This window comes from Bos grunniens, chromosome 5 (assembly GCF_055505025.1).
Source record: "Bos grunniens cultivar Pamir isolate PY7600 chromosome 5, Bosgru_T2T1.0, whole genome shotgun sequence".
Taxonomy (NCBI): Eukaryota; Metazoa; Chordata; class Mammalia; order Artiodactyla; family Bovidae; genus Bos; species Bos grunniens.
In genome coordinates, this window is record NC_141169.1 from 109,700,481 (window position 1) to 109,728,299 (window position 27,819).

General features: G+C 50.1%; 1 protein-coding gene and 1 long non-coding RNA gene across 27 annotated transcripts in view; one reads left to right on the forward strand and one right to left on the reverse strand.

The window, feature by feature from the left end:
* Positions 1 to 27,819, forward strand: part of CACNA1C (calcium voltage-gated channel subunit alpha1 C) — a 459,352-nt gene that overhangs the window by 42,501 nt on the left and 389,032 nt on the right. For 2 of the 20 annotated variants that reach the window (XM_086402624.1, XM_086402619.1), the window contains exon 1: positions 24,866 to 25,734. The exons of 16 other annotated variants lie outside the window; for them this stretch is intronic. In XM_086402624.1, coding sequence (XP_086258750.1) covers positions 25,686 to 25,734 — 49 coding nt within the window. In that variant the 5' untranslated portion in view covers positions 24,866 to 25,685. Of the gene's footprint in view, positions 1 to 24,865; positions 25,735 to 27,819 lie in introns of those variants that run through there. 2 more of the 20 variants (XM_086402620.1, XM_086402622.1) reach the window with 1 other exon arrangement.
* On the reverse strand, positions 8,375 to 27,478 carry LOC147373003 (uncharacterized). 7 transcript variants are annotated; one of them, XR_015164467.1, is made up of 8 exons: positions 27,103 to 27,478; positions 16,941 to 17,026; positions 16,560 to 16,642; positions 15,559 to 15,663; positions 15,144 to 15,279; positions 14,271 to 14,343; positions 8,890 to 9,046; positions 8,375 to 8,542 (listed from the first exon to the last, which is right to left on the reverse strand). It is a non-coding gene; the product is annotated as an uncharacterized LOC147373003 (long non-coding RNA). The 7 variants fall into 7 exon arrangements; XR_015164466.1 differs by having other exon boundaries at positions 8,375 to 8,631; XR_015164464.1 differs by lacking the exon at positions 27,103 to 27,478 and adding an exon at positions 26,766 to 26,965 and having other exon boundaries at positions 8,375 to 8,631.

Below are 27,819 nucleotides of genomic sequence, written 5' to 3' on the forward strand. Positions count from 1 at the left end.
CTTCAGTTCAGTTCAGTTCAGTTGCTCAGTCGTGTCTGACACTTTGCGACCCCATGGACTGCAGCACACCAGGCCTCCCTGTCCATTGGCAACTCCTGGAGTTTATTCAAACTCGTGTCCATTGAGTTGGTGATACCCTCCAACCATCTCATCCTCTGTTGTCCCCTTCTCCTCCTGCCTTCAATCTTTCCCAGCATCAGGGTCTTTTCAAGTGAGTCAGTTCTTCACATCAGGTGGCTAAAGTGTTGGAGTTTCAGCTTCAGCATCAGTCCTTTCAATGAATATTCGGGACTAATTTCCTTTAGGATGGACTGGTTGGATCTCCTTGCAGTCCAAGGGACTCAAGAGTCTCCTCCAACACCACAGTTCAAAAGCATCAATTCTTCTGTGCTCAGCTTTCTTTATAGTCCAACTCTCACATCCATACGTGACTACTGGAAAAACCATAGCCTTGACTAGACAGACCTTTGTTGGCAAAGTAATGTCTCTGCTTTTTAATATGCTGTCTAGGTTGGTCATCAGAGAAGGCAACGGCAACCCACTCCAGTACTCTTGCCTGGAAAATCCCATGGATGGAGGAGCCTGGTGGGCTGCAGTCCATGGGGTCGCTAAGAATCGGACACAACTGAGTGACTTCACTTTCACTTTTCACTTTCATGCATTGGAGAAGGAAATGGCAACCCACTCCAGTGTTCTTGCCTGGAGAATCCCAGGGACGGGGGAGCCTGGTGGGCTGCGGTCTATGGGGTCGCACAGAGTTGGACATGACTAAAGCAACTTAGCAGCAGCAGGTTGGTCATAGCTTTTCTTCCAAGGAGTAAGCGTCTTTTAATTTCATGGCTGTAGTCACCATCTGCAGAGAACCTTCAGAGATCACCTAATGTCGTTCTGTGGTCACACAGGCATATGGAGTCTGCTGCTCACCTGCCTGTGGTGACCTTGGCCCTCCTTACCAGGCAGACCCTCTCCTCATCCTGAAAACTGGACGATCCAAAGGGTCAGACACCCTCACTCTCCTAGGGGTCCAGCCTGTCTCCTTTCTCATCACTGTGGTCTTAGCACAGGGAACTCAAAGGCCTATCCTGCTCCCCTGCCATCCAGGTGGGTTTGGGCTGCTACCTGCGGACCAGGTGTGAGTTTTCCACCTGTCTCATCCCCCCTTTCTGGCCCTGTGCCAGGGCCTAAAGAAAGTTCCACTTTCATTTCCATGCTTATTTTCTCTGGAAATGAAGTTTAAAAGTCAGAATGCTTGGTTCTCTTCTCTCCCATTTCCCCTTGCTCTGCAGCAAAGTGAAAGGCGAACGTGTTAGTTGCTCAGTTGTGTCTGACTCTTTGCAACTCTATGGACTGTAGCCCGCCAGCCTCCTCTATCATGGAATTCTCCAAGCAAGAATACTGGAGTGGGTTGCCATTCCCTTCTTCAGGGGATCTTCCTGACCCAGGGATCAAACCTGGGTCTCCTGTGTTGCAGGCGGATTTTTTACCATCTGAGCCACCAGGGAAGCCCAAGAAGGTATGACTCAAAATCCCAAAGCCAGGCTGCGTTCCTGGTTGACTGGGTCAGCACCTCTGGGTTGGGACCTAGGTGTGTGTTCAAGCTCCCCCAGTGACAGCCCCGCTAGGGATCACCCTGCTGAAACTTACCTGCAATGGACCAGCCTGGGCAGACCTGGGCCTGCCTCCCTTTCCTGGCTGGGGTCACAGGTGCAGATCCATCTCTGTACGTGAGTCAGCACAGGGGTGGAGAGACCCCGACTGGCCAAAGGATGCTTCCCCTCCCAGCGCCCATTTCTTCATCCTTGAGTTACTTTGGGAAAGATGTAAAGTTAGGCACTGCCCACAAAGGGTTGGCTGAGGCTTGTTACCTATAATACAGTGATTTGTTCTCATGCAACCTTTTTGCTGGAATAAATTTAACTGGTTTCTCTTCTGTCTTAGCATCTGTTTCTCCATCAAAGTGCCCGCTGACCTTTCACCTTTCCTGGTCACACAGGCTTCGGGAGAGGTGGAGGCTGATTCCATCTGTTCGGGGCGCCAGCTCTCATGTTGCGGGGAATGTCTTCAGAGCCCAAGAAGAGCAAAGGGGTTTCCGTGAGGCCTTTATTTCTGTTTCCATGAAGAGCTTTCTGGTCCCGGTCGGCCCTTCCCCAGATGCTCTGAGAGCATCGCCTCAGAACGACAGAGGTGGGGTCAAGGGCAACGGCCTGCCATCAGTCTGACTATGAGCCTGTCACCCTTAAGTTTGTCTGTTCTTTCTCCATCCTGAGACAGCCATTGCTCCTTCTGTGTGTGTGCGCTTGTGTGTGTGTGTGTTTGTTGAGGGTAGGAAGAGGGTGGCCCTACGCTGCTACCTGAACCCTTCCATGTGACAAAGAGTGTGCAGGCTGACGTGAATGTGAGTCGGGGGGGCACTCCCCGCTGGAGACTGGGCCCCAGAGATGGAGAGCGTGCCTGGGCACAGCATGGACCTTCCTGTGGTCCCACCCCCTGCCCATTTCTGCTGGAAGTCTTTCCCAGGGTTAGGTTTTGTCTGAGTGGTTGTATCATCGTGACTTCTGTTGGCCTCAGAGTCACCGACAGTTCCTAGCAAGAATACTGCTTCATTCTGGTATACCTGCTGCTGCTAAGTCACTTCAGTCGTGTCCGACTCTGTGCGACCCCATAGACAGCAGCCCACCAGGCTCCCCCGTCCCTGGGATTCTCCAGGCAAGAACACTGGAGTGGGTTGCCATTTCCTTCTCCAATGCACGAAAGTGAAAAGTGAATGTGAAGTAGCTCAGTTGTGTCTGACTGTTAGCAACCCCATGGACTGCAGCCTACCAGGCTCCTCCATCCATGGGATTTTCCAGACAAGAGTACTGGAGTGGGGTGCCTTTGCCTTCTCTGGGTGTACCTGCTAACGCCTGCCAATACCTCTCCTCCTCCACCTGGAAGGCCAGTGCACATGCTGAGAAGAGGTTCTGTTGCTCTTTTTGTTGTTGTTTTTTAAGATTTTTTTTTAAATATGGATTTTTTTAAAGTCTTTATTGAATTTGTTATAACATTGCTTCTGTTTTAAGTTTTGCTTTCTGGCTGCAAGATGTGTGAGATCTTAGCTCTCCAACCAGGAATCAAACTCACGCCCCCTGCATTGGAAGGCGAAATCTTCACTACTGGACCACCAGGGGAGTCCCCGAGGCTCTGTTGCTCTTGAAAGGATTTTTTTTTAAAGGATGGAGTTAGCCTCTGGGTTTCCCTTCCTTTACTAACTAGACCTTCCAAGTGCGCCTTCACTTCAGCTGGAGTAAAGTCAGGACAGTCGATGTTTCAGAGGAAAGCTGCTGGAGACGCCACGTTTCAGGGCTGCGGGGTTTGCGGGCGTTCAGTTGCTCATCAGGCCAGCCCTTACACTTGTCTGCTGTTCAAGGGGCTGTGATGTTTTCATGCACGACGCGTGAAAGGAGATGCGGTTCGGTGGTGTTTATTAGCGACCTTGCTCGTCCTCTGGACGGCGGGTGGGACGTGAGGGAGGTGCTGCCATCTCGGGCTCAGATTCTGAAGTAGAGAAAGGGAACGTGGCTTTTCAAGTCAGAAGTATTTATAGAACTAGGTTCTGACTTCACGATTGCTGAAGCCCTGGTGCTGGAAATAATAACACAAATCAGGAGAGCGAGAGAGAATCTTCCCCCTCCAGAAACGCCCCCACGGTGCTGGCTCCTGGGCAGCCTGCTTTGTGAAAAACTGAGGGTTGGCCAGTCTGATCTGAAGGTTTTTAAACTGAGGTTGGGTGGGCTGTAGGGAAATGCTCTCATAGACACAGCTGAAGCATCCCTGGGGTCCTGCTGTCCTGGAGGGGTATGTGTGTGTGGGCTCCTGGCTCCTGAAAGCACAGGGAGTCTGGGGAAGGTGTGGGCAGACGCTCCCCACATGTGGGCCCATCGCTATGTCCAGCTGCCCCTCCTCCTGGCACCTCAGCACCTGCTGTGTGATGCCCACTCCCAGTGGCCCCGCTGCAGACCTACCCTGGGTGGTGCACAGGGCTCAAGAACCCAGAACACAGGTCCCCTTTCCCCTCCACACCCAGGTGCTTTTATTTAGTTATATTTTTAAATTAATTTTCTCATTGGAGTATGGTCGGTTTACAATGTTGTGTTAGTTTCTGCTATACAGCAAAGTGAATCAGTTACAGATACGCTTATATCCACTCTTTATTAGATTCTGTTCCCATGAGGTCATTACAGAGTATTGAGTAGAGGTCCCTGTGCTGTACAGCGGGTCCTCGTTTATCCGTTATACATATAGCAGTGTGTATATCCATCCCGAACTCCCTTTTATCCCTGCCCCAGGCTGCTTTCACACTGTTGAAACACAAGAGTTTAACTCGACCTTCTTTCCCGGAAAATCGGCATCGCCCCCATTCTTCCAGGCCAAAAGTCCCCTGGGGCCTGACACTGCCCTTGTGGGGTTGGGGACCTGATCTTCAGGGCCTTGAACATGACTCCTACTATAATCCCAAGGGCAAAGATTCCCCAGCAATCTCACACTAAAATGCATGAAAAAAAAAACAAGATCCCAGCTCCTCTCACCGAATCACCCCCAGGGTCAAATCTCGAGCGACCGTCTCATTATGGAGACGAGAGGGACAGAAACCACAACAGATGAACCTGCCAACGAGGCTAAGGGTACCGTAGGCTCCATTAACAGAAGCAGCATCCAAAACGGAGTGGGAACGGCTGCTCTGAGCTAGTCCCACCGGCTCGGCGGACAGCGCAGTCCTTTAACGAGGACCACTGATAGAGAAACAGACCAGTGTGCCGGAGGAGGCGACAGTCACTCATGTTTTGGCCTGGAGAAGAGAAGATTCATGGAGAGAGAGGACGAATTTCAATATATTATGTAATATATCTTTAGTATCTCCATTAGAACATTTATTTAATAGTAGTACTAGCATCTAAATGTCTTTGACATTTGGAATGTACTGATTCATTGTAATAATTGGGCTTCCCTGGTGGCTCAGACGGTAAAGCGTCTGCCTGCAATGCGGGAGACCTGGGTTTGATCCCTGGGTCAGAAAGATCCCCTGGAGAAGGAAATGGAAACCCACTCCAGTGCTTTTGCCTGGACAATTCCATGGATGGAAGACCCTGGTAGGCTACAGTCCATGGACTCACAAAGAGTTGGATACGACTGAGCAACTTTACTCGTTCATTGGATTCGTTGTAGCCCTCACAACAGCCCTATGGGGCATGGGTGTCATAACTCCCGTTATACAGGACAACAAGCCCAAGGCCTGGAGAGGCCTGGACTCACCCAAGATTTCACTTGGCAAGCGGCAAAGGGAGCCTCATCTCCAAGTTCTTCTTGTCCAAAGGCCACGTGCCATCTCCTGGGTCTCCCTGGAGTGTGGAAGTGGGTGCATGGTGTCCATGTGAAGCTGGGAGCTGAGTTAGAACCACAGGGAAGACAGTACAGGGAGAGACTGAATTCAGCCTAATGGGGAACTTGCTCCTGGCCAGAGCTGTCCAGAGATGGAAGGAATGACCCAGCAGGACCTGAATGTCCTACAATCTGAGGTCTCTGGCAGAGGCTGTGGGCTAAGGGTGAGGGTGTGGTGGGTGGGGCTGTTTACTGTCATAGGAAGGAGCCACCAGATGACCCTAATGAAGCTTCCTGTTTTATTGCTCTTCCCAAAGTAACTTTGGCACATGAGTTCAGGAAGAAAGTCAAAGAACTCATGGGGCTAGTATCTGGTCACTTTAGAAACATTCAAGGGTAAATGGTGTCCTCCAGTGTGTTAGACCTCATGGTTTTCCATCCATCCACCCATCCCTTCATCCATCCACCCCTTCAATCCTTTATCCATCTCTCTAGCCATCCCTCCATCCATCCATCCCTTCATCCATCCACCCATCCATCCATCCATCCACCCATCCATCCATCCCTTCATCCATCCACCCACCCATCCATCCTTCCCTTCATCTACCCATTCATCCATCCATCCCTTCATCCATCCATCCATCTATCCATCCCTCCCTCCATCTATCCATCCACCCCTTCACCATCCCTTCATTCATCTATCCATCCCTTCATCCTTCCATCCATTCACTTATTAAACGAGGATTTTTCTGAGTGCCTGCTATGTGCCAGGCCCTGGAGAGGCAGTGCTGGGGGACACAGCTCCTGTTCTCAAGGAGTCTGTAGACCAGCAGGGCCAGAGATGTGGGAACATGTAGTTTTAATTCCACTTGTAGGAGTAATTAGGGAGGTACAGGGTGCTAGGAGATGCCCAGCCTAGCTTCTCAGAAAAGGGGATACTCAGGAACTGGTGAGGAGAAAGGGTAAAAGAGACAGCCCATGGGGGAGCCCTGGGTGCTTGGACCCAAGGCTCCATAGCCCCATTGTGCAGCTCAGGTGCCAGCCCCCCCAGTGGCACAGAAGGACTGAGTGCCCAGCAGGGCTGGTCTCACTTTGGCCAGGAGGCTCCTGCTGCTCCAGAATTCCCCACTGGAGTCCTGAACAGGAGCCATTCCCCCCAGAATTCTCACAAGTCCAGAACCATACTGGATATTTAAAAAGAAATAGGGAGACTGTTCTTTCATCCCTGGCGTTTTATGCTTTGTCTCTTGGGAACAAAGCAGGGCTGCTGCATTCCTTGTGTGCTTCTTGGGGTCCCTTGGCTCCACTGGCTTGGGCTGCAGATCACTGGACTTGCATGGCAGGGAGTGGCTGGGGGGTGGGCATTAGAAGGGGCTGGAGGCTGGGGAGGAGTCCTGGGATATAGATGTCTCTGGTTCTTGCAGCCGCTTCTTCCCCAGAAGCCCCCACAAAGCCTCCTCCGAGCAGCCCCCATCCCTGCTCATCCACAGAGTGCACTGCCCCTCCCACCTTCTGGGCAGCTCCAGCATCCAAATCCTGGGGGGCAGCCCAGACCCCCCTGGGTCCACAGGGTGCACCTACATCCAGGTGTGATCACAGAACCCCAAATGTGATGGGGGGAGTCATCCACCATGTTCTTACCTCCAAGGCAGGGCTGTACTTAAACCATCTCAGACAGATGGTTAACTGTCCTATTTTAAAAGATTTCCAGGGAGGATGATTTCACAATCCCCGTGGCTGTCTGTTCTAGTATTTAATAATCTTTATTACCATCGAGGTCTCCTTGACACCACATCTAAAACCCTTTTGTGGTGACTTGTCTTGTTCCTGAGGGCAGATGCTGTCGGTCCCCTGCTTCTGGGGAAGGGAAGTTCTATTCTTAATCTTGCTGCCTTGGGAATCACCTGCTCTATCTGAACACTCTTCTTCTCTGAGGTTTATTTCCTTTATTAGTAAATGTGGGGGTTGACTGGGGGTGATTCCCAAGGACTCCTCCACCTCTAAGAGCTTTGACTACTCACATTAAAAGTGCTGCCTAGGTGTCCCGGCCATTCAGTATCCCATGGAAATAATCATGCTTTGTCTCATGGTGAGCTTGGAGCTGGAATTTGAAGTGATGCCGCAGAGACCCAGTCTGGAAAGCCATCTTTCTCTCGTGATAACGAGGGATAACATGATAACAGTATCTTTCCTTGTGATAACGAGTGGGACCCTGGGGAGGAGGAAGGGCCAGGTAGCCTCAATCCCTCAGAGCTGGACCTTTCAAAGTCACACAGAGAAGGGACGGTCCATTCTGGGGGCGTTGCCTCAGCCTCCAGCTCCTGACAGCTGAGAAGGTGACCCCCGGAGGAGGGTCCTTGTGGGGGGCTCCCCACCCTTCGCTACCTTTACGGCCAGTGCCCCAGGGAGGCATTTTCACAGAAGTCAGTAGTGACCCGAGAAGGGCCACAGTGGTCCCTCGCTCTGCAGACAGCAGGGTGGGGTGAAGACTTGGGGACCTGCTGAGGGACATTTTCCAGGACCAGAGACAAAGTCTCCACAGAAGAAGCAAGATGATACTGAAGACAAAGTGCACTTATTCCCCAGTTTTTAAAACTCATCCTCGTCTGCTGCCTTTGGTATGTGTGTCCCCAGGAGCCAGCTCCAGGCCGGCCTTTGGCACCTCACTGTAGAGGCAGTTGGCAGCATGGCTCCCCAGAGGCCAGGCGGGGTTTCCCCAGCCACGCTCGCCAGCATCCGCCTCACCTGGATCGCGTCCTGGGACAGATTAACCTGCCCTTCACTGGGATGCTCTACCTCCGCAAGCCCCTAAAGGAGATGGAAATAAAGAATTCCTTGTTGGGCAGGCATGCAAGGAATGTTAATCTTCTGCACATGTGAGTGTGGTACTTGGATCATCCAACATGACCCTGGATTTCCCGTCTGCCCACAGCCATTCTTGAATGATGACGCCCTAGTTAGCTGGGAGTTAGAGTGTATGCTGCTGCTGCTGCTAAGTCACTTCAGACCCAGCTTCTTCTTTTTTTTTTTTTAAACCTTTTTATTTTGTATTGTGATTTTATTTTGTATTATTTTGTATAGCTGATTAGGGCTTCCCTGGTGGCTCAATGTTAAAAATTCTGTAATGCAGGATGTAATGCCAGTAACGCAGGAGATGTGAGTTCGATCCCTGGGTTGAGACCATTCCCTGGAGAAGGAATTGGCAATCCATTCTAGTATTTTGCCTGGAAAATCCCTTGGACAGAGGAGCCTGGTGGGCTACGGTCCCTGGGATGTCTAAAGAGTCAGACATGATTTAATAAATAAATAACAATAGCTGATTAATATACTGTGATAGTTTCAGGTGAACAGCAAAGGAACTCAGGCATCATATACATGGACTGATTCCCCCCCAAACTCTGCGCCCATGTGGGCTACCAAAGGGCACTAAGTGGAGTCCCCTGTGTGGTACAGTAGGTCCTTGTTGGTGATCCATCTTAAATATAGCAGTGCGTACATGTCCATCCCACACTCCCTACTATCCCTTCCCCTTACCCTTCCCGCTGGCAACCATAAGCTCATTCTTGAAGTCTGTGAATCTGTTTCTGTTTTGTAAGTTCATTTGTATCATTTCTTCTTAGATTCCACACGTAAAGGATGTCACGTGATATTGCTTCTCTCGGTATACCACTCTCTAGGTCCGTCCGTGTTGCTGCAAATGACATTAGTTCATTCTTTTTAATGGCTGGGTAATATTCCTCATTGCCAGATTCAGACTTACATTGAAGAAAGTAGAGAAAACCACTAGACCATTCAGGTATGACCTAAATCAAATCCCTTAGGATTATACAGTGGAAGTGACAAATAGATTCAAGGGATTAGATCTGATAGACAGAGTGCCTGAAGAACTATGGATGGAGGTTCATGACATTGCACAGGGGGCGGTGATCAAGAAATGAAATGCAAGAAAAAAAATGCAAAAGGGCAAAATGGCTGTCTGAGGAGGTCTTACAAACAGCTGAGAAAAAAAAAGAGATGCTAAAGGGAAAGAAGAAAAGGAAAGATATACCCATTTGAATGCAGAGTTCCAAAGCATAGCAAGGAGAGATAAGAAAGGCTTCCTCAGTGATCAATGCAAAGAAATAGAGGAAAACCATAGAATGGGAAAGACCAGAGATCTCTTCAAGAAAAATTAGAGGTACCAAGGAAACATTTCATGCAAAGATGGGCTTGATAAAGGACAGAAATGGTAGGGACCTAACAGAAGCAGAAGATATTAAGAAGAGGTGGCAAGAATACACAGAAGAACTGTACAAAAAAGATCTTCATGACCCAGATAATCATGATGGCGTGATCACTCACTTAGAGCCAGACATCCTGGAATGCAAAGTCGAGTGGGCCTTAGGAGGCATCACTATGAACAAAGCTAGTGGAGATAATGGAATTTCAGTTGAGCTATTTCAAATCCTAAAAGATGATGCTGTGAAAGTGCTGCACTCAGTATGCCAGCAAATTTGGAAAGCTCATCAGTGGCCACAGGACTGGAAAAGGTCACTTTTCATTCCAATCCCAAAGAAAGGGAATGCCAAAGAACAGTCAAACTACCACACAATTGCACTCATCTCACTCACTAGTAAAGTAATGCTCAAAATTCTCCGAGCCAGGCTTCAACAGTACGTAAACTATGAACTTCCAGATGTTCAAGCTGGTTTTAGAAAAGGCAGAGGAAACAGAGATCAAATTGCCAACATCAGTTGGAGCATTGAAAAAGTGAGAGAGTTTCAGAAAAGCATCTACTTCGGCTTTATTGACTATGCCAAAGCCTTTATCTGTATGGATCACAACAAACTGTGGAAAATTCTTAAAGAGATGGGAATACCAGACCAACTGACCTGCCTCTTGAGAAATCTGTATGTAGGTCAAGAAGCAACAGTTAGAACTGGACATGGAACAACAGACTGGTTCCAAATCAGGAAAGGAGTACGTCAAGGCTGTATATTGTCACCCTGCTTATTTAACTTATATGCAGAGTCCATCATGAGAAACGCTGGGCTGAAAGAAGCACAAGCTGGAATCAAGATTGCTGGGAGAAATATCAATAACCTCAGATATGCAGATGACACCACCCTTATGGCAGAAAGTGAAGAGGAACTAAAGAGCCTCTTGAAGAAAGTGAAAGAGGAGAGTGAAAAAGTTGGCTTAAAACTCAACATTCAGAAAACGAAGATCATGGCATCTGGTCCCATCACTTCATGGCAAATAGATGGGGAAACAATGGAAACAGTGACAGACTTTATTTTTGGGGGTTCCAAAATCACTGCAGAGGTGACTGCAGCCATGAAATTAAAAGATTCTTGCTCCTTGGAAGAAAAGTTATGACCAACCTAGACAGCATATTAAAAAGCAGAGACATTACTTTGCCAACAAAATTCCATCTAGTCAAAGCTGTGATTTCTCCAGTAGTCACGTAGGATGTGAGAGTTGAACTATAAAGAAATCTGAGCACCAAAGAATTGATGCTTTTGAAATGTGGTGTTGAAGAAGACTCTTGAGAGTCCCTTGGACTGCAAGGAGATCCAACCAGTCAATCCTAAAGGAAATCAGTCCTGAATATTCATTGGAAGAACTGATGCTGAAGCTCCAATACTTTGGTCACCTGATTCGAAGAGCCGACTCACTGGAAAAGACCCTGATGCTGGGAAAGATTGTAGGCAGGAGGAAAAGGGGACAACAGAGGATGAGATGGTTAGATGGCATCACTGACTCGATGGAGATGGTTTGAGCAAGCTCCGGGAGTTGGTGATAGACAAGGAAGCCTGGCGTGCTGCAGTCCATGGGGTCACAAAGAGTCAGACATGACTGAGTGACTGAACTAAAATTGCCCTAAAAAGCAAAACAAAACAAAGGAAAACAACAAAATAGTTGTTGGTGCACCAGAAATGGCTTCAGGCCCCCCCAGAGGGGAGAGAAAGGGCAGAGCACTCCTCCCTGATGGGGTCCCACTTCCTTGCAGGAGAAGAGAGACCTGAGCAGAGCATCCCCTTTAATGTATTAGTGACCTCAAAGCTGGAAGAGTTCTTTCTTGCAAGGATACGCTGCTGAGAAACAGGACGCTTGAATCACGGCCTTACCTAAGGATTATGTCTCTGCTCCTAGAGACTGAGTCCCTGGGTCAACAGGTGGGGCCCTGGGTGTCTGGGGGACAGGCTGGCTTCCTTATATACTCATCGCACACTCTGTGGGCAGACTTTTAATCTTACACCATGGCAGGCTGGCCCCTCCCGGAAGGGTGACCCCTGACACTCCTCAGACCCCGAAGTCTTCAACATTGCTCGCAGACACCCGGTTCTCAGCTCTGCATCACAGACACTTTTTTCTTATCTGTGTTATTTTGGAATTCTCAGCCACTTAAGACACAGAGTTCAGATTTAAAAATAAGCCGTGGATTTTGGAGGGTTTGTGATAAGCCAAGCACATAAAAAAGGAGAATTGTTGAGATGTGATACCAGAACTATTGTAGGAGATAGCTGGACCTGTGTTTGGGTGGGGGGCTAGTGTTTGACTTGTAAGGAATACTCATAGGTCTTCAACCATCCTTTTCCTTCCCCTCATCATAGGGTCAGATCTGGCCTGCGTGGAGTGTCTCCTTTTTCTTGCTATTCAAGTCACTTCCCAGAGGTCCAGTTCCTGACTGTCCCAGGCCCAGGTGTTTTCGGAGACAAAATCCCTAAATGTGAATTTTGTCAACTAGAGCTTGTAAGAGACAGATGCTAGGGAGGGCAAACAGATAAATCCAGGTATTACAGACGGGACATGGGCAAAGGCAAGGATTACACATCTTATGTAAAGAAACACAGTGTGTGTAGATAGGAAATTGCAAAAGGCAGACACTGTGCGGGATGGTCTGTGGGCCAGAATTAGTCCCTCACACATAACGTGGGCCTCTTACTAGAAAAATAAGAGGCAAACCTTTCACAAAGAGACGCAGCCCCCAAAGAGGGTCTTTTAAGTTAAGTAGCCCCTAAATAGGGCTTCCCAGGTGGCACCAGTGGTAAAGATGCCCCTGCCAATGCAGGAGACATAAGAGACACTAGTTTGATCCCTGTGTTGGGAAGATTTCCTGGAGGAGGGCATGGCAACCCACTCCAGTGTTCTTGCCTAGAGAATTCTGTGGACAGAAGCGTCTGGTGGGCTACAGTCCAGGGGGTGGCAAAGAGTTAGACACAACTGAGTGACTAACACACTCACACACACACTATTCTAGGAACAGGAAATTTCAAGGCAAGTAGAATATGGTTCTCACCCCTGAGATGCTCAAAGTCCACTCGAAGAGATGGGAGGTAAAGAAATGACCAATAAACAAACAGTACTAAGCGGTATAAGGACTTCCCTGGTGGTCCAGTGGCTATGTTTCCAATCAGGGGAACCAGGTTCGATTCCTGGTCAGGGAACTAGATCCACATGCCACAGCTAAGACGTGGCACAAATAAATAAACAAATAAAAATATTTTTAAAATAAGTAGTATAACTGGTGCTTCAAGACAGAGGACCATAAAGCTCTATGGGGGACAGAGTGGGGGCCTCACCCAGCTGAGCAGGTGGCTTTGAGACTAACAGGAGCCCAAGGATACCAGAGAGGGGCCACACGTGGAGGTTGGAAACCAGGAGGAAGGAGAGATGAGGGGTCATTTTGGACCACAGGGCCCCATGGGTAGCAGGGAGCATTCCTGTGCTGGGCCAGGGGATTACTGGCCTTGCATCCCACGAGACATCTTGTGGGCCATGAATTCCAGTGCGTATTGAGAGATGCGTCTTGCGGGGTAGGGTTTATGCAAAGAGCTAGAGGAAGGCAGAGACCCATCTGTCTGCTTGGCCACTTTGTTGAAAGTACAACAGCACTAGATTTTTCTTTCAAGTCGTCCCCTCTTCATTCAACATTTTGCTCCCCCAAAGCAGCTGCCCAGCCTAGTGGAGGCTCACCCAGGACCTTAGCCGTGAGAAGGTTGGACCATAAAACTGTTTTTTTTTTTTTTAAATCATTCATAATGTGGGCATTTATTGACAACGTACGATGGGAATGCTTTAGCCTCGCACTCACCAAATGGGAGTGACGGTGATGAATCCCTGGAAAGGGAGTTTGCCGAACAATCCATCTCACCAAGACCTTCGCTAAATGCATAGACTTGACAGCAAACAATTTAGCTAATCCAACTCCTACCCCTCTGGGATTTGCTTTCAGGGTTTCATGGGAAATTTTCCAGCAGAAAATGGTTACTTAGATAAAATTACTGAAATTTTATTGCAGGGATGGTTCTCAAGGTCTGGTGTGGGCTGGGTGATGTGGAGACTCTGAGTGCTCTCGACTTTCTGAAGAATTGCTTCAAACAGATAATAGGCTCTTATGCAAAAGATGGAGGCCAACCATTCTGTTTTTCCGAAGTGGGAAATAAGACAAAAAGAAGAGGGCTGGAATTGTGGTTGATGATGTTTAGGTTGGGCCAAGCATGGGTACTGCTGCTACAGAGGGTCACAGATGATGTAAAATCCCACCTTCCCAGTAGTAGATACCCTGCTGTGTCTATATGTCTATTCTCTGCACATTTTCTTTTCTTTTTAAAAAATATTTATTTATTTGGCTGTCCTGGGTGGTAGTTGTGGCCGGTGGGATCCAGTTCCCCAAACAGGGATTGAACCTGGGCCCCCTGCATTGGGAGCACAGAGTCTCAGCCACTGGACCCCGCAGGGAAGTCCCTCATGTCACATTTCCATACTAACGATGCTTCCCTTATGCTCAGACCCCTCTCCTGGGGAGTTCGTCAGTTGGTGTCTGAGACTGACACCATGGCTGATAGTCAAAGGCCAGGACAGACCTGGCCAAAGTCGCACAGCTGGGCATGAGCAGATGCAGGCTTTGAACCCAGAGTTCATTCCCATACCTGACCATCATGGCTCCAAGACGGTGACCGAGAACGTGACAGGTTCAGGTTCCCCCCATGAGGCCCAGCTGGACTGCAGAATGGAGAGAAGGAGAAAATTTAATCTCCAATCATTGAAAGAGCAAATACAGGCAGTGAAGTCCCAGAGTCTGTTCTGTTTAACTTTCCCAATGGAAACCACACTGACAAATGGGACGATTCTGTCTTGGAGTGAAGTACAAATAATCAGAGGTCAGAAAGATCCCTCAGGAGTATTTTCAGGGCCAGGTAATTGTTGTTCAGTCGCTAAGTTGTGTCTGACTCTTTGCCACCCTATGGACTGTAGCCCTCCAGGCTCCTCTGTCCATAGGATTTCCCAGGCAAGAATACTGGAGTGGGTTTCCATTTCCTTCTCCAGGGGATCTTCCCAACCCAGGGATCAAACTGGCGTCTCCAGCATTGGCAGGCAGGTTCTTTACCACTGAGCCACGTGGGAAGCCCCCAGGGCCACATGAATGTGTGCTAAGTCACTTCCGTCATGTCTAACCCTTTGCAACCTTGTCTATGTTAACCTGCTGGGCTCCTCTGTCCATGGGATTCTCCAGGCAAGAATACTGGAGTGGGTTGCCATGACCTCCTCCAGGGGATCTTCCCCACCCAGGGATCGAATCTGAATCTGTTATGTCTCCTATACTGGCAGGCGGGCTCTCTACCACTAGAGCCACTATAGTTTCTGGGATATTGTGACCACGTGACACTGCTTTCTTTTCTCCAAGAAGCTCAGCATAAAAACTTCAGGAAGAGAAGTAGGTCCTTCAAGATCATGTTGGGAGTGGAAGGTAGAATGAGAAGGGGAACCAGGGCTTTTTACATGTTGCCCACACGTATACTTACCTGGCACATGCTTGCTGCCAGAAGCCCACTGTCATTCCGTATAAATACAGCCTCAGAGGCCAGGCCAGCTCGGGCCTCCCTGGACCTCGAACTGTGCCAATTCCAGAGTCTCCACACCATTTTGCTCGCATAGCCTCTGAAAAGAGTTTTGAAAAATTATGTGTCTCATCATACATTTCAAGTTGACATCCCCATATTTTCATGATAAGTTTAAATGGTTGTAAATGATGCAATTTCTAGTGCTTTGTAACTCTTGACAGTTAAAAGTAAAATAAAATTGTTGCATCATTCTTTAAAAAGTTTCCAGCGGAATATAAACACCGAGCTATTTGAAACCTTCTATTATCCATTCAGAAATATATAAAAGCTCTTTTTTTTTTTTAAAAAAAGAAAGAAAACAAAGATTTCACATCACTTCTTTTTCTCCTTGGAAACATAGTTCCATTCCACTTCTTCCGTAAAGCTTCACCCTGATGCAAGATAATTTTGTGCTTGAAAGTCTTTCATTGATCATACTACCCTGCCAGAAAAAGAGATATATAAATTATATTTAAATTAAAATAACATTCCTGTGACTATAAGGCTCAGTGCCACAGATTTCTTCCAGGTTGAACTCTCACTGCAAATATTATTAGTGTACAATTGAGCAAGGGCTTCCCTAGTGGCTCAAGTGGTAAGAATCTGCCTGCCAATGCAGGAAACACAGGTTCAGTCTCTGAGTTGGGAAGATCCTCTGCAGGAGGAAACGGCAACTCACTCCAGTATTCTTGCCTGGAGAATCCCCGTGGACAGAGGAGCCTGGTAGGCTATATAGTCCATGGGGTCACAGAGTCGGATGTGACTTAGTGACTAAACAACAACAAAAATTGAGTAAAACAACATAATTATATGATGAGCTTTAAAAGTAGCTATCAACATACAATTTAAATAGTATCAGAAATGTATCTCTTAAAGAGTTGGGTGACTAGTGGGGTGTGGGGCCTGATTAAAGGAGCCTTTCTAGATAGACATGAGTGTTTCAAATGTCTCTGTCTTTGGTGCCTGGAGGGAGTCACATCACAGGCAGATGGACCTGGAAGGATGGAGGGGGTCAGCGGGGTGACAAGTGTGTCTCTCCTCTGTAGTGGGGGAAGGGATGGCTGAGAAGGGTCAGAAAAGAAAGGACAACCTCTGCCCCAGGTTGTCCTTTGTCCAGTGTTAAGGTTGAGCACATAGGAAATCTGAGGGTCTGGAAACTGATTCCATTAAGACCCATCCAGATACCATGTGGGTTCCTCAAACACATTTGAAGATGCCATAAACCACTGCAAACACTTGGAGCCCACTTGGGGAAGTGTCAGTGTGTACTGATTCACCCACATAAGAATAGTTTTCATCAGTTTGTCAATATAAATATAGGCATAAATACACCTGTACCTTCAGCAGGCTTAAAGAAGAAAATGCGTTTGGAGGTGTTTTGTCTGTAAAATCAGTCAAAATGGATACTGTCATTGATATATCTGAAACAAATAAAAACAGTGATATGCTACATAAATTATAGATGCTCTCAATATTCCCCCATCACAAAGTCATTATGGTTACAACCTTCCCTCTTATGAATTAGAACCATTGACTAATTTTTATGATGATTGGAATGGAAACCGATTCAACTGATTGGAACTTGGCACATTTCTGATCACCCGTAGGTCACACACAGAGTTGTTGACTTCTGTCAGTCTGCTAGTCAGGACAGGCAATGGTACGCATCAGCAGAGACTTCCAGATTTGGGGGGATTCATATAATAAAAGCTTACTTGCCTCTCGTGCTACATGTCCAGATGGGGTCAGTGCCAAGGCTCTCCTTCACAGCCAGTGCTTTCTTCTTTATCTCGCAGCAAGTCCATCTGGATTTCAGGGCAGAAGAGAACAAAGGGGCATTACCACAGGCTTCTCATGATCTCAGCCTGCAAGGGACACATCCCTCTACTCAGGTACTTTTGGTCAGAACCAGCTGAATAGTGTGTCCAGATACAGGAGAGAAATGAATGTTTCCATGTGGTCAGAGTGGAGGAAAACAGAGTATCTTTGGGACTAAACTGCAGTAAAAGTTTATATAGGTGTCACTTGATAAGCAGCATTAGTCAATTTGGGGAAAAAATTGATCACCAAGGTTTGGTGATTAATAATGAAATAATGAAGTTCTATTCAATGCAAACAATGACTATAGAAACAGGACTGAACATGAGAGGGGCAGAAAATGTTAATCTGGTATGAAATATGGCAATATGGCAAAACTGGTAAACTGTGAAGGAATGCCTTTGGTCGTCAAGGATGATGGTGACCCAAGACCTCCCTAGGGTAGCGCTGATTCTACAGGGTCATGTGAGGAGATGGTTGGGAGTGCCCTGCCGTGAGTGAAAGCCGCCGGGTTCTTGGTTGCACCAGCTCCACCCGGCTGTTGAATGGAAGTGATTTGGTAAGTTAATGATGCTTGCCTCCCAGGAGGCATCCCTTCTGTGCCCCGGACTCAGCTCTGCCTGCCTCAGGTGTGTGATGGGGCACTGAACTTCTGTGAGAGTGGTGGGGATCAGTTATAACGCCTCCGCCCCCTCGGCTTGGAGAATCACCTTCCCACAGCTTCCCAGAGACAGTGACTAAGCCAGATCTAGTATCTAGTGGGATCAGTCTGAGGGCATTTGGGTTTCCTTCCTGAGGATGTAAATATTTGGAGAGATTCCTATCTGTGTGGCCTGTTTTCATATTCGTGACCCTGCCGGATTTGAGACTTTTAGCCTCCAAAACTGAAAGACAGAAACATGTCTGTCATCTTAAACCACCCAGCAAGCTGTCAGTTTTTGGCAGCCTTAAGACACTAACTTCCCAGGTGGTACTAGTGGTAAAGTACCCGGCTGCCAACACAGGAGACTTTAGAAATGCAGGTTCAATCTCTGGTCTGGAAGATTCCCTGGAGAAGGAAATGGCAACCCTCTCCAGTATTATTGCCTGGAGAATCCCATGGACAGAGGAGCCTGGTGGGCTACAGTCCATGGGGTTGAAAAGAGTCAGACACGACTGAAGTGACTTAGTGCGACACGAGACACTAACACGTGTGGGAACCTGTGTCCATGGTGGCCTTTAAGCCCCTCAGAAGTGGGCAGCTGGGGGTGAAGGGGTCTGTGGGGTTTCTTCTGGAGTCAGCAGGTCACCGACAGGAAACTGACTTCCCTGGGGGCCTTGATGAGAAGCTAAGAAAATAATTTCAAACCTTAATCTGCTTTCTTGCATTAGCTTCTCTTTGCAAAAAGCTGTAGGCCATGGGGCCCCATTACCTGGTTTTTCAAGGCAGAGTCCCAGCTGGCTGTGTGCCTTGGCCTGGACTGGTGTCCTGCTGATGCAGAATGAGACCCAGATGTGGAGGGTCAGTCCCAGGGGCAGGCCGGCCACCAACCTGCCGCTTTCTGTCTTGGGGTTGAGTCGCTGGAGATCACAAGGGTAGGCCTGTCCTCCCTGTTGTTCTCCCTGTGATGTGAGGATGCTGTGAATGAGGGCTGAGTCCCTTGACCTCCAAACACTCTGGCCTCCCCTTAGGGCTGAGATGGGGCTGAGTTGCCAGGAGCATTTTCATTCAATGCAATGTGTACAGACAACATGGCTATAAAATCAGGTTCCAGTCTAGCCTCTGAGGAAGAATGGCCCTACATGGTCCTATGTAGTCCTTCATGGAGGTGAAGAGGTTTAGAGGGCACAAGGAAGGAGGACCATATTATTTGCCTATCACCTTTGCCTGGTCTGAAATGCCCACCCCTCTAAATACTTACACACAGACAATGCTGTGGGTTGGAAATTAAAGACTGAAACATATTCCCAGAAGGTAACTGTTACCTGGAGCTGCTGGCCTCTCTCTGCACAGAATGCCTGACACTGTAAGTCATCGCCTTGGAGGGTGAGCGTTTGGGCAAAGATGCTGGACAGGTTATTTTTGCAGGAGGTGGCGGCAGCATTTAGTGCTGAGAGGTGGTCAGGGTGGACAGAGGGAGATGACGGGAAGGGACCCATGGGGCTTTGAGGGGAGGGTTAGTCCAGGCTGACTCCTCAGAGGTGTTCCTGGCTGCAGGGGGCTAGTGGGGCTGTGGTTCTGCCCAGTGGTCTGGCTTCCGAAGCTGTGGGCCAGACAGGAAGAAAAGAGAAGAGAAACATACCAGTCATCCCACCTCCCAAAGAAAGTTACTGTCAACATTTCAGGATGAACACTTTTCAGCCTTTTTCCTAGTTCAAATGCATACTTGCCTTTACAAGAAAACTGGAATCATAACACACATAAAATTTCATAGGCTGTTTTCTTATAGTGTAAATAGTCTTTGTCCATGTCGCTAGTATAATTCCTTGTTGTGGTTCACATCTCTGTATGGGTGCTCCCTGGTTTATCCACGAGGCAGGTGACAGCAGAGACTCTGAGGACAGACGGCTGGGTTCAAATCACAGGTTTTCCAGCATTCATCAGTTGTGAAGTGACCCTCATATAACACAGCACAGCCAGCTCTCCATATCCACTGCTGCCGCCGCTGCTAAGTCGCGTCAGGCATGTCCGACTCTGCGCGACCCCATAGACGGCAGCCCACCAGGCTCTGCCATCCCTGGGATTCTCCAGGCAAGAACACTGGAGTGGGTTGCCGTTTCCTTCTCCACAGTAGTCTGTAAAACAGGAGTAATGGTGCTCCCCTCATAGGATTGTTCTGAGGAGCAAATGACTAAAAATCTTGTTTAAAAAACTTGAACTATAGTTAATTCACAATACTGTGTTAGTTTCAGGGGTACAGAAAGTGATTTCATTATATACATATATATGTATGTATCTATTCTTTTTCCTATTCTTTTCCATTTATGGTTTATGACAGGATATTGCCTATAGCTACCTGTGCTATGCAGTAGGTCCTTATTAGTTACCTGTTTTGTATATGATAGTGTATATGTGTCTGTCTCAACCTCCCAATTTCTCTCTTCCCTCCTTGCCCCTGGTAACCATAAGTTTGTTCTCTCAGGCTGTGACTCTATTTCTGTTTTGTAAATAAGTTCATTTGTACCCTTTTTAAGCTTCCACATGTAAGTGCTATTATATGGTATTTCTCCTTCTCTGTCTGACTTACTTCACTAAGTAGGACAGTTTCTAGGTCCATCCACATCACTGCAAATGCCTTTATCTCATTCTTTTTTACGGGCAAGTAATATTCCATTGTGTAAAGTACATAAATACACCACATCTTCCTTATCCATGCTGTTGGTGGACGTTTAGTTTTCTTCCATGTCTTGGCTATTACAAACAGTGCTGCTTTGAACACTGGGGTGCATGTACCATTTGAATTAGGGTTTTCATCCTTTCTGGATACATGCCCAGGAGTTGGACTGCTGGATCATATGGTAACTCTATTTTTAGTGTTTTGGGAACCTCCATACTGTTTTCCAGGCTTCCCAGGTGGCACAGTGGTAAAGAATCTGCCTGCCAATGCAGGAGATGCAAGAGATGCAGGTTTGATCCCTAGGTTGGGAAGATCCCCTGGAGTAGGAAATGGCAACCCACTCCAGTATTCTTGCCTGGAAAATCCCATGGACAGAGGAGCCTGGTGGGCTACAGTCCACAGGATCACAAAGAGTTGGACGTGACTGAGCGCACAGTGTACTGTTTTCAATAGTGGCTGCTACAATAATCTCTTACTATTTTCATCTAACCAACCTTTTACGCTGGGTATTTAGATTGTTTTCAAGTTTTTCACTCTTACAAATGTATTGTAATTAACAAATTCAGTGCACTCTTAATTGCTTCCAAAAAAAAATTTTGTGATCACTTTAAGGAATCTTTTCCAGAATGAATCATGCACTCAACATACAGTGAGTGTCCCTGTACACCAAGCATTAGACTCACACAAAGAAAAATGAACACAGTTCTCTTTCTGAAGACATTTAAGATGTAGTGGGAAGAGGGCTGGAGAAAAGGCACCTTCGCATCCAGATGCTACACCATACACCACACCAGAAGAGTGCTTGTCTGTAGCACCCACCCAGGAGAGCAGAGGCAAGAGCCTCACCAGAGAGTACAGTCAGGTCACGAAAGACAGAAAGATCCCTCCTCGGCTCCCACCACCTCCCAAACCCCAGTAGGAATTCAGGATGGCTTCTGTTTGTCACATTGAGAATCTGTTCCCTGGAAAGGGAGCACCCAGGGCTGTGTTCCAAAGTGAGAAGCTGAGATATGGGTGCTCGTTGCAAGACCAAATATTTAGAAAGTACCTTTTTCTGGAAGGCAAAGAACATGTTTCACAGCTGAAAAGAGAAGTGAAAAACGAAACTGGAGAGGCATGAAGGTAATATTTACTTGCTAGATTTACATGGCGCCTACCTGGAGAAAAGCCTGGCTGTAAATCCTGCCAGTGCCCCTGACACGGGGCACCAGCTCTCAGTTACCCAGCTCCCTGTGAACCCCCTAAGGCATTTTTGCAATCATTTTGTTGTGGTTGCTCAGTCGCTACGTCATGTCTGATTCTTTGTGACCCCACAGGCAACAATGAAGATAAATAAAAATAAATAATAAACAAATTAAAAAAAAGAGTTCACAGAGTGAGTGGGTTATCATTTATTCTGAAACCCAAAGATAGGTTTTCATCTTTAATTCTCATCTTCTAGCTACTGTGTTGTTGTTTAGTCACTCAGTAGTATCTGACTCTTTGCCACCCCATGAACTGCAGCATGCCAGGCTTCCCAGTCCTTCACTATCTCCCCAAGTTTGCTCAAACTCATGCCCACTGTGTTGATGATGCCATCCAACCATCTCATCCTCTGTCACCTGCTTCTCCTCTTGCCTTCTATTTTTCCCAGCATCAGGGCCTTTTCTAATGAGTCAGCTCTTCGCATCAGGTGGCCAAAGTATTGGAGCTTCAGCTTCAGAATCAGTCCTTCCAATGAATATCAGGGTTGATTTCCTTTAGGATTGACTGGTTTGATCTCCTTGCTGTTCAAGAGATGCTCAAGAGTCTTCTCCAGTGCCACAGTTTGAAAGCATCAATTCTTCTTTGTGCTCAGCCTTTCTTATGGTCCAACTCTCATATCCATACATGACTACTGGAAAAACCATACCTTTGACTATATGGACCTTTGTAGGCAAAGTAATGTCTCTGCTTTTTAATAAGCTGTCTAGGTTTGTCATAGCTTTTCTCCCAAGAAGCAAGTGTCTTTTAATCATTTTAAGCAATCATTTTACTGTCACTTTAGACTGCCCCGAGCCCTGTCCCGCCCAAGGTCACCCTTGGGCATCCCTTTTGAGCGTAGAATCACGGTATCACCATGTGTTTGGAGTCAGATCCTCCTGGGCTAAGTCCAGGCTCCACAGTTTACCAACTGGATGACTCTGGACACACAGTTGCTAAGCCTCAGTTTCCATATCTGTAAAATGGGGATGGCACTCACAACAGTAGCATCAGCGTTATCCTTGCACTGAGGATGAAAGGAAATAACGTGATGGAACACTTGTCACAGCCCAGCCCACTAAGCACTGTCCGATGTTGTCATTATGTCTGTACTGCAATGTGTAGAGGGGTGCAAAACAATTTTAGTATTAGTTCAAACAAATAAACAGGTGCATGGGCTTCTGAAGCACAGCCTCTGGTGGTGCACTCTAAAGCTAAATGGAAGGGATCTTCAGATTTGTGTCGTTTCTGATTTTTCTCTCTTAGCTTAAAAACTGAGTGTGAACACGCCAGAATGGTAAAGTTGCCAGATTTCTCTCCTAACCAACCAAATCTAGACCACTGTTCACAGTAGAATGAAGAAGATGGATAGAGCTTAATACCTCTCACAGGGGCCTTGGCATTGTAAGCTGGGGCCCAGACCCGTGGCCCAAGGAATGGGGCTGAACTGGTGAGGATTCAGACACGAATCCGGGTGCCTGCAAAGGCATTTGGATGAATACTGTGGTGGCCTCTTAGGGACTCTTTCCACACTTTTATTAAGTTAACTACCCTCTGCCAGACATCGTTCTGTACACTTGAGATAAACTGACATGCAAAGAGCACAGAGTTGCCTGCCCTCACGGGATTTAATTTTAGTGGGGGAAACAGTCAATAAACCATGCAATAAATGAATAAGTAGACTATATGGTATGTTACACATGGTTTAAAGAAAAAAATTAAAAGTGGAGGAAGGGGAGATTGAGGGCTCTGGAGGGGCTGCTAGGTGCAGTGGGAGATTGACTCCAGGACCTCTGTGTATGCTGAAATACGTGGGTTCTCAAGCTCCTTTTACAAAAAGGTGTTTGGCTGTTCCAGGTATCTGCGATTGCATTTTGGCGTTCCGTATTCGCAGCTCCACAGGCGCGGACTCGATGAACCATATACATCCATCCGCGGATCCGCTCTACTAAGTGGGGTGGTCAGGATGAACCTCACTGAGAAAGTGCGATTTGAGCAAAGTCTTGAAGAAGATGAGGGGGTTCATCAGGTAGATAGCTGACGCGGGGGTTGCAAGCAGGGCAGGCAGCTAGAGCAAAGGGCTCCGGGGGTGTGTGAGTGAGAAGGAGAAGGAGGGGTGTCCTGCAGAGCCTGGGGGCGCAGAGCGGAGGGGGTGAGGCTGGAACAGGGACGCCAAAGAGGCAGTGAGGGCGCCTGGACTCACCGGCCGCGGGTCCCTAGAGGCTGCCCTGAGGGCCTGGCTTTTACTAAGTGAACAGGGAGCCCCTGCTCGGGGGCAGGGGCGGGGGTAGAGGTAGGTGTGGTTGCACAGAGAGGTGCTGACACGGGACCCTTTAGGTGCTGTTTTGAGAAGATACCCAAGGAGAGGAGGGCTTCGAAGGGGGACAGACCCTCTGCAGGAGCTCAGGCTGGGGTTGCTGCGGGGACACTGAGAAGTGGTCACATTCAAGAGTCTTTGGGATTTCCCGAAGGGCCGGATGAGAGAAAGCAATCAAGAACCACTCCAGATCTTTGGGCCCATCAACTGAGAGACGGGGAGCCTGTTGAGGAGCAGGTTTTGCACAGAAAAAACAAGGAATTCCACATTGGATCTGTTGGGTTTTGAGATGCCCGAGCGGAGACTGAGTTGGCCGTGTAGCCTTGTATTCAGTAAGACGGGTCTGGGCTGGACACACAAATCTTGTCAGACCACGGACACGGGAGATGTATGGGCTCCCCCCGCGGGGAGAAGGGCGGCTGGGGAGTGAGGGTCTGAGAGTAGGAAGCTGGGCGTTTTCCCAAGTGGGAGCTGTAGGCGCCCCTGCCAGGGCCCAGGCAGCCCACTGTCAGGAGGCCGGGCCTGCAGGGGGTGCCATGGACCTTCCGTGGCTGCCTGAGGACGGGGAGAAAGGTCCGCCGCTCCGGAAGGAAAGCGCTCCGTGGATTCCCGCCGGAGTGGCAGAAATAATTAAGAGAAGAAGGTAAGGATCTCGAGTAGCACACGTGCTCCGGTGCCTCGGAGGAATTAAGAAACCCCGGCCTATTAATCTGCTCAGACATCTGGGCACCGCTGCCTGGCCAGGAGGCTCCGCCCCTCGGGCCCTCTCTCCCTGCCCTGTCTCTCCCCATCCTCGCCTCTCCACGCCACTCGTGCAACCACCCTGGTCCTAATCGATCAAACAGAGCCTTGGCATCGCGGCTCCTCTTGCTCAGTGGCCTGACCCGCCGAGACTCTAGGTGGGCTGATGGCAGCCCCTCCTAGAATTGCGCGCCCGAGGCCTCGCCGCCTTGGCGCCCGCGCAGGACGTGGGGGCTGGGGCGGGGCGCGAGGGGTGTGTCTGGACGGCATGTGGGCCGAGGCGCGGGCGATCGGGCGAGCTGGGGCTCTAGCCGGGCTCGAGTCGGCTCCGCGCGCCCCGCGCCGTGCGCCCCGCGCCGTGCGCCCGGCCCCGCGCGCCGCCGCCACATCTGGAAGCGTTCAGCGCGTCCGCCTGGGGCGCGCCGGGCGGGCGGGCGGGGCGGCGGGCCGCGGGGTGAGCGCCGCGCTCCGCGCTCCTGCCCGCGGCTCCCTCTCGCCGCCTCTGCAGAAACAGCTCCTGCCAGAGCGGCGCGCGGCGCGGCCCGGAGCGGCGGCGCCTTCCTGCCTCCTCGCCCTCGGGACTCGCCGGACCTTCGGGCAGAGAAAGCTGAGCCGGGCCGGGGAAGACGCGCCGAGAGCGGGCGGAGACGGTTCGGGCCGGCGGCCGGCGGGCCCTCCCCCTGCTCTGGGGTCCGCGCACCCCTCTCCCCTTCCGCCTCCTCTCGCTCTGCCTCCCGATTTATTTTCTCAAATGCTGTGGCCGCCAGAGGTGCGGCGCTGAATTCTTGAAAGGGGCCCGGATGTGCTGAGGATGCGTTACAGCCCCGCTGAAGGAGGCAGGAGTGGAAAGGAACGGTTTCTGGTGTTTGATGCAATGATGGGGATCAGGTAATCGTCAGAGGTAAAGAAGAGCTGCTGCAGACCCACGGCTTCCTCGATTCTGCACGAGAACCGCCGGCCGGGAGCAGGGATCAGGGTAGACCCGCTCGGGGGTGTTTGACATTTCCTCCTCTTCGTGGCTTCTTCTCCTGCTCACACGATTCTTGGTCCATGGTCAATGAAAACACGAGGATGTACATTCCGGAGGAGAACCACCAAGGTAAGGCTGGACCCCGCCGCCGCGCCCGCCGGCCTCGCCCGCGCGTCCTTCTCCCGGAGCGGCCGGGGGCCCGCGGGACCCGGGCCGAACCAAGCGGAAAATCCCTGCCCCTCCCCCGCCGGCGCCCGCGGGCCCCCCGAGCCGCGCGTCCGGAGAAATTCCGGGCGAGGGGAAAAGTTCCCAAGTGTCTGCTCCGGCCTCGCTGTCTCGCGCTCGCCCAGGGAGCCCGACTGCCCGGCCGGCGACGCCCCAGCCCAGCGGGCCGGGGTCCTCGCCTCGCCCGGGCGCGGCTGGGAGCGCGCGCGCGCGCCCCGCACCAGGCCGGCCGGCGCCCCCGCCCGCTGCCCGGCGCCCGGGCCCCGCGCCCCGGCCAGGGCAGCGCGCTCCAGGGGGCGGGTGGGGGCCGAGAGACGGCTGTGAGTCTCGGCGCCTCTCCCTTTCCTTCTCCCCCTCTTTCCCTCTCCCTGTATCCCTCTTCTCGGCTCACCTACACCCTCCCACCTCTCTGCAGCCACTGACCCCGCGCGCCCACGCCCCGTGTGTTCTTACTCGCACCCACATGCGGGCTAGCACCTGAGGATGTCAGCGGGGGTTAGAAATCGGGCGGTGTGTGGGCCCTGCTTTCTCATGTTTTAAGGCAATAATAAAGGGTGTGCCGAGCTCACGCGGCTGTACACTGTCGCCCAGTGTTTTCCAGCGTCTCCATCCTTGGCATCAAGTGTCAGCCGCTCCCCCTGCGAAGGGGGGAAGGCTTTCAGGCAACTCCCCGCTTCCTGGAAACTTTCTCCCTCACCCCCCGCCCCCCCCCCCCCCGCCCATATTAACAAGTTATTATTTTTTGGCACTGCTCAGCAATTAAGGTCAAGATGGAGCGGAGAGGGCCGGTCTTGCTGGAGTGTGGCCGCCTCCAGCTTCGGCTGGGCCTCCCCTGTGGCTTCCTCTGCCTCTGGGTGCAGGCTCTGCCTCGCCTCTCCCAGTTTCCCAAGCCTCCCTATTTACATGCTTCCTTCCAACCTCTTCCTTCTCAGTACCTGTCGCTGTTGGTCCTGCTACTTCCTGGGCACATCAGGTGCTCCTGTGAGGACAGCCTGGTGGTTTTTGTCTCCGTGTCTCTCGTTTCCAGCCTCCTCCCTCCTTTGGCCCCCAGCCTCACTCTTAGCTGGCAGAGTCCCTACCCTTTTGGAGCCAGAGGCTGCCGGGCAGCTTCCCTGGGCTCAGTCCAACCTGAAACTGATCTCCAGCTTGGGTGGCCGTGGGGAGACTGTGGCCTCTTTTGGTGGAAACGATTGTGTCAAGGGCCATGGGTTCTAGGGTGAGCCATGGCTTTCCGGTCAGGAGGGCAGCCCTGTCCCCTGTCCCACCCCTCACCTGTTCCGCTGTGCCCCTCCTGATGGAGTCCTGGACGGATTCAGAGGGAGGCGGGAGCGACACAAAAGAAAGGATGATGTCTGTGAAGAGCGGAGGTGGGTAGGTTTCTGCCCTCGGGGCTCCCGGCTCAGTCCAGGCAGCCTTGAAGCGGAGCGCCCAGTGGCCACGTCCTGGCTGTCACCCACAATGGCAGTGACCTGTAGTCATGATTGTTATTCACGTGGCGATAATCCTCAGCAGTTCCTAGGGCCCCCTTTCTGTGCAGGACAAATCCTTTTTGGCCCTTTTTCTTCTTCCTTTTGCACCCCCCCCCATCCCCCAGCGCCTCCTCCCCTCCCGTCTGCGGGGAGCAGACATTCAAAGTAGGAGCCGAGGCCCTGTGAGGTCTGCGAGGAAGATGGAGGGGCGGGCAGCAGGGCGCGTGGCCGGGCGCGCTGCCTTCCCAGCCACACGCCACAAACGCTATGGCAACCTGGATCCCAGTCCTCTCCCTTGAAGCCGCAGTGATTATATAATTCTCGGAGCAGTTTTGCCTCCTTTCCTGGACGTGGTTCTCAGGTGTGAGAGCACCAGGACCCCCGTCTTCCTGCTGTCTTCTCCCTCCCACCCACCCCATCCTTGGCATTGCCGGGGTCTTCCTGGGGCAGGAGGTGAGGAGGAGGGGCAGACCTGGAGGAGCAGGAGCGTCTGCCAGGAGGGACTGGCTGTGGCTTCAGA